The 12,449-nt window shown below is 31.3% G+C and overlaps 1 protein-coding gene across 1 annotated transcript in view; it reads left to right on the top strand.

Moving 5' to 3' along the window:
* Smp_159790 (putative kif1) overlaps positions 1-12,449 on the top strand; it is a gene marked incomplete at both ends in the record, with an annotated part of 93,627 nt that overhangs the window by 53,189 nt on the left and 27,989 nt on the right. The window contains 7 exon segments of the mRNA XM_018793292.1: positions 1,654-1,750; positions 4,435-4,559; positions 6,615-6,701; positions 7,999-8,067; positions 9,122-9,424; positions 9,753-9,953; positions 12,152-12,249. Coding sequence (XP_018647819.1) covers positions 1,654-1,750; positions 4,435-4,559; positions 6,615-6,701; positions 7,999-8,067; positions 9,122-9,424; positions 9,753-9,953; positions 12,152-12,249 — 980 coding nt within the window.

Genomic DNA, 12,449 nt, shown 5'->3' on the forward strand with positions numbered 1-12,449 from the left:
ACACTTATTGTATTTAAATTGTAAGACAACATAGTATATTTACTTTGAATGCGATTTTTCTCATTAAATCTAATCTACTTATTTATAAGGTTGAGTTAATGATCTTCCTAAATGTAGTTCTTGTTTTAAGTTTATGTGATCTTATTGTACTTTAGAAAATGCAAGTTTTAGCCTGCTATTGTTGTGAACAGAACACTAGTTGGGGACAATCGAATGTATTTGAGCAAAGATTACAGACTATCTCAGTAAATTCTGAATACCATACAATGAACAGTCAATTTGCAAATTAACAACCAATTGTTTCAATCTTCACTGTTTCTTCTCTAATTTCGTTGTTCATGCATTTTCCAAACGATTGCGCTTCATTTCAGTTCTTTCCTCATCGGTCTTCTGCCAAAATACATTCTATGTCTGACCCACACCATATACTACTTATATAGATATAAGTAGACCACACCACACTATTAGGCTATCTAACTCAATATATATTTGGCTACTATAGATAAAAATAGTAATTTACGTCTAAACAATTGAGTCAAACTGTAATAATTATCCTCAACCAAAAAAGTTGTAACGATGGATGAATCCCGGAAGTAAATTTAGACAATTTAGAAATCGGAAAATAACAATTTACATAAGTCCTATACAACTAGTCCACTAGTAAATAGAAACCTCATAACTTGCCTAAAACCTATTCTTCCATTACAAGTATAATGAATACTTTAAACGATGCTAGATATCTCGATAATTTGTCTGGAAATTGAAATGTTAGAATGTAAATTAAGTTATGACTGCTAGTCTTCTGTGTCCATCAACTGAATCACGAGCCACAATCCATGCCTAACAGACATTACTTTGATCAATGATACGATCTAACTAACAAAACTAACGATGGATAATGACCGCAAAAATCTGTATTCCTATTGGTTCAAAACAGAACTTTCCTCCATTGTATAGCTAGTCCGCAGTTGGTAAGACCTAAATACACTTAATTAAACACTCAAGATTCACTACATTAAATATATGACCTCATAGAATCACAAAAGAGCAATTATGGTCAGAAATTACAAAAATTGAGCAATTGGTTCATAACTAATTCATGATAATCTAGGGTTGACAAAACATGAAAATACCATAAACTAATTGCTTAATAAGCAGAAATAAATGGTGGATAGAAGTGGAATCCAAGACGCGTGTTTCATTACACTTTGGGACTAGTTAGCTAAATGAACCTTCATCCCAGAGTTAATGTTTACTCTAAGACTCGAACTTATCACCGTTAGCTTCAAATGCTATCACGTTATTCACTTATTTACTGAGTCCAGATATCTATCTCTGTTTATAACACATGTGACGTACGGCAATATTGAGGCAATCCTCACAGGATGCACATATGTTAATGAGGGACTGATCGATTGCAGTCCTAAACATCAATTGGAATATTCAAACAACCAATACAAAAATAAATAAATTGTTTCATAATTACTTAATAAAAGAAAAGTACATCATTCACCATACAAACAATGCCCAAAGTTCCAGTTTCTTGAATATTCTATCCTTTCTAACAAAATAACTGTCTTTTCCCATTTCTTCTATATTTTACTATAGATATTGTACACGACACTTTCTCCTTTTTCTCTTTTTTGTCATCAGATTTCAACATCAACATAATGAAGTGTTTTCAACGGATACTGTACCATATAATAATGAAATAGATGGTGTTAATATTATGCAATCACAAAATGTAATAGTAAAGTACTAATTTTATAAAATAGTAACTATCATTAACTCTGATATATTATTATATTATGTGATGTAGGTATCATTATCAAGTTTTGATTTGATCATTTTGAATGAATTGAGCATTGAGTAGATTGTAATAAATAGAAATTAATATATTTGTAATATTCTAATGAGTAGAATAATTAGATTTTCTGATGTTTCGTGACTCAGTTTAAACTACTTCTTCAGAGAATAAATAACTAAATTAACATTAATCCAAGTTTAAATTGGTTATTTATTCTCTGAAGAAGTGGCTTACACCGAGTCACGAAACGTCAGAGAATCTAATTTTTCTACTCATTGGGATATTACAAATATATTAATTTATTTACATCAAGTAAACTGTTCACATATCACTTGAAAACTATAATTAAAGTGTATACAAAATCTTTCAATAGCTCTAAACAGATATTTCTTTGTTCCATCTTTGTTTTGTATATATTTAGTATATATGTGTGTTGTTACCTATAAGGTACAGGAATATTAGAGATTATGCTTGCTGGAGGTTTTAAGTATATTACCACAAATTTATGGATCAGATCAGGATGAATAATCATATAATCCATCAAATCATATAACTTAATAATATTTAGAATTAAGTTTTACAAAAAAAATTCAAGTGAGATATTGTTGGTTCATTATAAGATAACTAACTGATCATCAAAAACTAAATACAAGCTTACACTTTTAATGAAAAGGGTAATGTATAGTCATAGAGCGACATCATCAAGAGATAACTTATTGTCAATTATCATACTTTAATGAAATAGCCCGTTAAATGTTAAAACAATCTTACAGGTAGCGCTTTATATTACTAGTTTTAGATAGAACATTGTGAACTACTTGAGATTTTCAAAAGAAGCTTTAACAGGATACAAGAAGATTGTCGAATTGATAAATTATATTTATAATACACTGCAATAATAGTATTGGATTATTTTTTCTTGTTAGCGTTTTTTAGCGAGTTAGTTTTCTACGGGATGGGGTCGCTAACCCCATGCCCAACCCTCTTCCTTTATCCGGGCTTGGGACTGGTAGTAGCCTCCGGAGGGGCTGCAGGCGGAGTAGCGATAATAGAAGTCATGGATATTATTTTAGAATATCCACCAAGATATCTATTTACATAGTAATCGAATAATAGTGAATATTTTGTTTATCATAATACTTAGAGTTCCAATTCTTAACACTAATTATGGACAAAAACGCAAATTTAAGATGTTTCCCTCTCATTGCTTTCTTTTTTTTGTTTGAAAGTAGTTTCTTAAATCAACTTACTGACTAGTTACTTCATTCCATTTGCCTGACAACCACATTTTCAGGTTCTGTAGAATCTGATTCACTGCTAGGTCTATATGTGTAACTAAATATTTAAAGTTTGTCCGAAAAGTGCAGTTTAAACGAAAACAGTTTGGTTGTACTCTAAAACTGTGTATAACAGTACAGTTTCCATCTAATTTCATTAATAAATGACTACAGCACTGCCTTCTTGATCGACCCCATAAGCCTTTTGTGTAAACTCATTACAATGGAAATAGTAATTGGAAATAAGTATGATGACTTAAGAAACATATGTATATTGAGTGGGGAGCACTGTAAGACACACGAAGTGTTATTTAATAGAATATAAATATCAGCTACGTTTAAATAGATAGACAACAAAATATACGATTATTATTGTTACCGTTATTATTCTTATAACGTCAGATAACATCTGACCACTAATCACATTTCAGGTTACGTTATTGTCTTTGTATCAATTGATGAACTGGGTTTTTATAAAGTTCTGACAACTAACAGATAACTTAAATTTTTAAGAATTTAAGCGAAAAGTACAGTACGCTAGAGAGTTTCCCTTGATTATCTAGAAACGGTTATCCTGGAATTCATAAATTAAAAATATTATATCATTCACAGCTGGTCAGCAACTGTTGTTGTTGTTACACATGATTTACTGATATGCACTGCTTGCAAACCTTTTTTTAGCATATTTTTTCACCACAATTAAAATTAAAATGTGTATAAACGAGAAATGTATTGAACTCTTGAGTAATTTACTTTCAGAATTCTGTACTGAAATTACACATACTCTATTTAGTTAAACGATGATTATCATAAACCTACTTTTCATTATTTAGTTAACTTTATAGTGAGATCAAAATCTAACAGCTCTAAAAGGTTTTTTTAGGAACTTGTAAACTTTTAATGAATAACAATGAAATGACAAACTATGGAATGTAGAAATGAATAGTGGCTAGCAGTGGAATCCAGGGCGCGCGTTTCGTCCTATTCGGGATTCGTCAGCCGGAGGCAATAGGCACAGTATGCACATATGCCAATAAGAGACTAATCAATTGCAGTCCTAAACATCAATGGAAAGATTCAAACAAATAATACCAAGTGAATATGGAATGTAGAATTTATGAATTTTCATCGCAAAAACATCATTATTTTGTGCTGTTATGATAAGCAGTTTACTAAGGATATATTTTATTTGACTGGGATATATTCGACATCCTTGTTGAAGTATTATATGAAAACATAGTTATATGATTTTGATAAAAAAACCAACACTTGTGTTGTTTCAAATGGCTAAAAATTATAAAATATATTATGTTAATGTTCTAGTTTCATTTTCCATTTTAACAGTTCAAGGTGATAAATACCGTTGGATTTCTTGATTATATTCTTAACTATCCACTGGAATTTGATGTTTATGGACATTTTGTTGAAAAAACACCAGAAGACCTTCAAATAGCAAGTACTCAAAATGTTTTGAAGTAAGTATTTCATACGATAGATATATTGATGTGAGTCAGTTGATTCGATAAAATCAAATATTTAATTTCGATAATTCATATGATCTACAATCAGCTTAGAGTGATATTATGAATAGATCAATGTTAGAACATTACTGAAAACTTGAAATCGTTCGCGTGCGAGACCGAAAGTCCTGGGTTTGAGTTTCACGTGCGGGATCGTGGATGCGCACTTCTGAGGAGTCCCATACTAGGACTAAATAATCTTCCAGTGCTCCCAGGTTTTCAATGGTGGTCTAACATTGATCCATTGATGATATCAATCTAAAATCAACAATCTCCGCAACCCTATACTGATAATTAAAATTAGTTGATGTGTTAATATTCTTCTAAAATCTACTTTAATTTATAGCTTTTATACAAAAATGTTAGAAAAGTAAGAGCGGATTTCAAACAATTAGACTATCATCCCTACAAAGAATACGATAGAAGAGTATTTCTACTATGTTAAGGCTATTAGAGCATAATTGATAATACATCATCATAACAATTACTAATGGATAAAACAATACAATGAGAAAGTAGTGCGCTACAAGTGAATTGTTGTTAATAACAACATATGTTCAATCGTTTAGTTAATTATTATGTCTGAATATTTCTGACCCATTATTTAATTAACACAACACAAACCAAAAGTTACTTTTCAATCTGAAAATTTGTCGAAATGGTCATGGTTTAATCATCTGATCTATACGTAACAGTGGCAGACACATGCATTATACACCACAATGTGATCATATTTCACGTGAAATAACTGGTGTTCACACAAAAATTCCGATCTCCGAATACGACTAAATAACCGCTGTATACATAAATATTTTTGTGACCTGGATTTAATTTGGATAATCTTTATTTACAAAAACATTTCTGCAGCAATGTTTCGGAATTTTGGGGTTTTACAGTTATTTTTTAACCCAATACTTTAATTGAATTTGTATTTTCACGGTTGATTTCACGAGTTGATCTAGACTAGACCAAAAATAAAAAACCCGGAAGCACGAGTCAACTGTTTCGCCCCAGAATGGGGCTCCTCAGCAGTTCTCATCTACGATCCTACACGTGGGACTAGAATACAGGACCTTCGGTCTCGCTCGTGAATGTTTACATCTAGACCACTGAACCGGCATCCAATGGTGTTAACGTATAACTTCAATCGACTCACGATCTTGCGCAACTCTCCATCCATTTGTATTTCCATATCTGATTTGTTATAATTTTAACAATAACAGCATGAAATTTTAGATTGCTGTTCTTATAGTGGACTGTTATTTTGAGAAATAATAAATTTCTTTGATTCTAACAATATAATTAATTATAATGTTAAGTTTATATGTATTGGCGCATAAATACCTACATGGACAAATAAAAGCTTCATTTCAATATATTTATAATGGAACAAGCTATGGAATCCAAGATACTTATGTGGCAACAGACTGATCAATCACAGTTCTGAAATAGGAAATTGGAAATTGGAAATCCTTGGTAAAAGCGTCACTGTTTAGACTCTTTGTATTTGTCAATAAAGAAATGAATATAACTTGAAATTTCCTTCGTACATTATGTGTGCAGTTTAGATGTACTATCATGTACTATCATGCCAATATTTTCATTCACCACTTAACAGATCCATGATTCTAAAGTTGCAACAAGCATCAGGGTTTAAAAAATGAGGTGATTGTTTAGCAAACTTAAGAAATACCATAAGCTTTAAAACGTTCCTCATTGAGTTCATAACATTTTGAAATCCTTAACATAAGGGGTTAATGTAGTTCACCCTTTTATTATTGAGCGATTACAGCACCCTAATTTAATTTTTTGAATGCTAGCAAAAACTGAAATTGATGAAGATCTTTTTTAGAGATGCACACAAATATATTTACGGTCGTTCAGATAAGAACTCTATGTATATGTGTATTTACTTGCATTGTAAACTAAATTTTTTGGCAAATTTGTTTATAAAACCAGTAACTGTTAATACATAAACGTAATATAACTGCTAACTACATTTTATGAAAGGTGTTACCGACATTGTGTGCCTCCAACCCTCCCGAGTTCAGCCCCTGTACCTCCGTTACGTTTGTCCAATTCAGAGACATTTAAAAGGTGAGCTCAGCATTTATTTGTTATGAGTTACTATTAAAGATATGAAAAGAATGCGTTCCTCTTTCTTGCAAAAAACCCCCTACATTTCTAGGAATTTATCCATTGAATTACAGTGTGCTACTTTCCTAAGCATTGACCGAGAGTATTTGAAATGCCCGGAACTCTTACTGGGTTGCTAGATATGGAGGATCCATATAGGGGAGTTGGGAAACCCTGACTCCGAACCAATGGTGCACATCGGCTCCAGGGTTCTAAGAAAACAAAAGGCGTATGAACCCATTGTTGATTGCCGGCTACCATGGTACTGCATCTCCTTACGTTGCTCCACTGCCCTGTGGATCAGACCTTAAGACCGAAGGCATGAGGTGTGGCCCTCTACTAAAACTAACTGCTTCGGCTTAGGCACCAGAGTAGTATGCCAGCCGTCTCACAAATCGAATGATTTATGTGGCACATCTATTTGATGCCTCCTTGTTAAAATGTTTATGTGTTTCAATGATTAACAAAACATTATAATACATAAATGAGCCAATACTTGGAACACATCATGAATATCTAATCAATTTGTAACAGATATAATTCCGAAATGTGATTGTTTTATTCGGTGTAAGTTTCAAATGAAAAGTACATATCTACTTGTTAATAAATATTTAGATTAGAAAACATGATTAAAATTTCTAAATTAAAACATATTCAAATGAATTGGTTAATGTTTCTATCAAACGGAAATGATGATTTAAGAGTTGACATAAAATAAACCGGAAATTTTATTATTTTCTATAGCTTCAATGAAATCACTGCCCAATTGACAATGTTATTTATTCTGAATTGAAAATTCAGTGAGACTATAATTTATGGACTAACTAATCAGGTATAAGATAACGGTTCTCGGATTTTGGCACGAAATTCACTCATCCATTTGGCTAAGTAGAGTTTTGGCACTAGGGCTTATGTCAGTTAGTTATTAGGTGGACACTCTGAAGGTCAATTTAACGTTACTTAAAGGTCGTCCATAAATTATATTCTCACCGAAAGTACTTTTTTTGTAACAATTTTTCTTCAAAATTGTTAATTGGTTTCCAAGGGTTAAATATACATTCGAGTGTCTACATGAAACCTACAATTAAGATGACAATAAATTTAGTAGTGAACAGCAATAGAATACAGAATTTGGCAATATATCTTTTCATGTTAACGCTCTACTTAAGCTCGAATTCCACATTTGAATGAAAACTGGTCATTCAGAAAGTATAATACTTTCTATTAATCTTCTCACTTTTTTGTTTTTAATTTATAGTTCTGAAATAGTACAACGTTATGATATACTTGTATGGTTTGAAATATTAGAATTGAATCGTAATGGCGAGTAAGTTTAAGTTTTCTTAATTGAACTCAGTTGAATTGAAAGACTTTATTGTTATCCTTCTTAATCATAACAAACTGATAATTAATTTCAATTAGTAAACCGATTTATAAAGTGTCTATGTTTACGATGGAATGTATTATAGTATCAGTTAGATTAAATGGTATTACTTGTATGTGACCTGACCGTTGCTGACTGACTTGTATGTGAGGTATCAATTAAATATATTATTATTCATACAACTATCAGAGTTTTATCATAACATTACATTCAATCATTTTTCAAAATTAAGTTGCATTTCCATAGTTTTCAACTTATAACTAAAACTTTAATATTTACGGTGCTTGAACTTTTCCGTTAAGACTATGTGATCACTTCTTTCTCTATAGAATTGCATATTGAAAAATAACTTGAAGATAAATTACATAGCTTAAAAATGAGACAGAAGTGGATGCCATTTCCATCCTAGTACAGGAGCTCTCAGCAGTATACTTTCGCGATTCCACCTTCACATGAGTTTATTTTTAGTCCATTGAAAGCCGATGACTCTTATCTGGTACTAATCATATCTCAATGTTTCATGAATAACATCCATTGCCATAGATATTTTATTCGTAAACTCCATAAGTCACGACTTACACAACGGCTATAGAAATAATGAGTAAATAAATATAACACAGTGAATCCATTCTAGAAGCAGTTAGTAACAAAGATATGTAACATTCATCTACCTTTTGAACATAACTGTAAAAAAAAATGTTTCGAAAAAAAGTTTGTAAGAATATTGGAACAAATTCAAGGATCTTCATAAGTTCAGTTGAATTATTTCCAAATGTTTGTAATCGATATCACAGATCAGTATAAGTAGTTAACCAGAAGTTGTCCAAAATAATTTGATCCATAAATTAATATTTCAAAATATCTAGAAAAGCCTGACCAACACTTCTTCAGTAATATTCATTACAAATTACATGACTAATATACAAGTGATTTATTTAGTAAAGTGTTAAGATTTTTGTAAAGCTGTTATACGTTGGTTTTCTTGTTTTATCTTCAGGTATGCACCTGTGCCAGTTGATCGACTAGATGAAACTCCATGTCAGGGTGTATTTCTTATACATCAAGGAATTCAAAGGCGTCTAGCAATAACCTTAGTGCATGAATGTCTTGATTCAATAAAATCCGACAGAATAGACAATCATTTGATTTGTTCACAAACATGTCTTTTTCAAGGAATACATGAAGTAGTCGTTGGTCGAGTACGTGAAAATCCTGAATGGTTAGATTCAGATGAACATACTCATATCCTGTCACTTTCCCTATTGCCCGCTCAGCAAATACATGAAGCAAGCAGTGATCGGTAAATGAAAAAATATGCTACTTTTATATTTGTTGTCATGACTGTTTACGTTTTGCTTGAAATAGAAATTCAGGTTATCAAATGAATTTTTGTTTGGATAGTTAATTAATTAAATCCTATGCGTTTAAGTTGAGTAATTAAATTATTCACGATTTTAACTGTGTTTTCTTTGTGGATTTAATAAAGAATTAACTTAAGCAGGGTTATTCTGCGTAGCTCACATTATGATAGCAAAGTAGTTAAATGCATTCACTTCATAAAGCTATTTGAAACCTGAATATGCTTTTCGATGAACACTAAATGAATCGTTTTTATCTCTCCTTTACAGTATATCATTTCGATTTGAAGCCGCATGGGATTCATCACTCCACGCTTCAAAATTATTAAATAACGTTACGTCAAACGGACAACGTGTCTACATGACAATGTCATCCTATTTGAAAGTAGATGGTTGCCGTCAACCGGTTTGTATGACAAAAGACATCGCAATGATTGTATTGCCTAGAGAATCTAAATTTATGGCGCCAAGGTAAGGATACTATGTCAGTTCATATATCTTCTTCGAACACCATACATTGAGTAAAAATAACATCATTCGTAAGAAAAAAAACAGTTGTCCACAGTTTATGTTATAATCCAAGTAAAATATTACATAACTTTAGCTACTGAGTTATTGTAACACAGAATAAGATCAAGACTTAATATACTCCATTTTTGATATTGACTTTTAGTTCTCGTAAATTAACACCTTGTAGAAACTATGTTGAATATTATTTCTAACAAATTTATATTCCTTTCCATGAGTAGAAAGCGTCAATTTTTGATGATTTACAACTAGATGTAAAATTGTCTAATTGATAACATACATCAGATGAAATATTGAATATATGAATACAAGTCTAATTTTACTATTACCATATTGTTTAAGTCAAAAAAGATTTAATGTGATGCAATATACTAACGTCAAAACTCTACTTATTCCTGGAAAAAGTTACTTACACCAGTAATTTAAATTTTCTTTTCATTGATATTGTTAGTTCTATATCTGAATGGGGATTTGTGGAGATTGTGGTAGTTTAAATAGTTGAAGTCATGAGTCGAATTAAACTATACCACAAATGAAAGCCTTAAAGCGCTGGACGGTCGTTTCGTCCTAGTATGGGACTGGCTCCAAAATGAATTTCCTGGAGTTCTAGTGAGAAGACGTGACCACTGTAGTCCAATTCGTGTCGGATAGAGATAGATGTCTACTTCAGACAATATAAGAAGGGTCGCGCAATGATATGAATCGATTGAAGTTAGACATTAACACCATTGGATATCAATTCAGTGGTCTAGAGGGTAAGCGTTACCGCGTGAAAACAAAGTTCCTGGGTTGGAGTCTCGCATGCGGGATCATGAATGCGCACCGCTGAGGAGTTCGATACTAGGACGAAACAGTCGTCTAGTGCTTCCAAGTTTTCAATGATGGTCTAGCTTTGATCGACTCATGAATTCAACCATTAAGGTTATATATCTGTCGAATTTTTGATTAACTAGATATTATGGTTATGTTTATACATACTTTGAATAGTTTAACTCTAAAGTGCTAATATCAATTAGTTATTAATACCCAATCTTGAAAAAATCAATAATCGAATTATAAAATAACTTTCTTCAACTGAAGTATATTTATGTTAATAATAAATATATTTTTTGTTATATTCCAGTGAATAGAAAAATTGTATTTCTGACGTTTCGTGACTTAATGTAAGCCACTTCTTCAGCGTAAATAAACTAAATTAAATTAACACAAGTTTAAATAGTACAGTTTGCTTAAAACTATAAAGTCCAACCTTGGTACTGATACTTATATTTGTTTTAGTCGATGTAACAGAACACTAAACGTTGTTTTTCTCAAAAATTAAATCAAACAGTAAAATTATCTTTCGAAAACTGCAAATTACATTTTTACAGATTTTGACAAATACCTTAACAATGATGATTATTAAGATGTCTTAGTAAATACAAGTGAATGAATAAAGGGCATTAGTAAATCTTGATTCAAACTGTTTTGTAATGTGAAAAATAGCTTCCAGTGCTTCCAGGTTTTCCCTGGTGGTCTAGCATCAATTGACTCACGCTATTAACTATGAAAAATAGATTACACTATTACTCTTGACTATACTATCTAATGAAATTTTTCCACTATAAGTATTGTACTATAATGTACATATATTGTCTACGTAGGATTGTCGATGTATTTCTATACTTCTGGTTTGTATTAAATAGTAAAGAAAATATATACAGGCTTAAAATCCATTGATCTCACATGGTAGATGGCTTCTGGACAATGTTTATGTCTGTTTATTTCGCTTGGACTACTGCTGATACATAGAAATTTACTATGAATACAACGTTGCCTTCAGTTTAAATATGATTTAGAACAATGAATACTTAGTCGTGTAAACTCATGATAAGTTACTATACAACCTAGAGTTGATCATGAAATTCAGTATACTTTTTCTGGACCGTAAACAAAAAAGCTTGCAAAAAAATTAAAAAGACTGGTATGAGACACTTAAATTAATGTTGGCATCTAGTTTTCTTCAGTTAATCAATGTATGTGATTAATTTATACGATATTTACTAAAGCTAACTGGGTATATTTGTATTTTCGATCTGATAATTCTTTATGCTATTCTTCAGTCCACTTCTCACACCAAATCCTACTCGTGCTATACTTAGGTCTTTATGGTCGATTTGGAGTGCATTTTCTAAAAGCCTGGAAACAAATCATGTCACTTCTGTATATGATTTACAACTTGGACATACTTCATCAAAAAGTAAGTGAAAAGAAATCATACTTCTTCACGTTCAGGAAATTAATAATACACCTCACATAGTTAAATTATAAAGTTTTAAAATTACGTAATCACTGAATCTGACGAATTCAATGATGATCATATTTTCTAAGAAGTGTGTTAAGTGCATCACTAAAAACTATTAAAGGTGTTTTGTTTCTGACAAGAAATTATTATTACTG

The sequence above is a fragment of the Schistosoma mansoni genome, chromosome 1 (genome assembly GCF_000237925.1).
Source record: "Schistosoma mansoni strain Puerto Rico chromosome 1, complete genome".
NCBI lineage: Eukaryota > Metazoa > Platyhelminthes > Trematoda > Strigeidida > Schistosomatidae > Schistosoma > Schistosoma mansoni.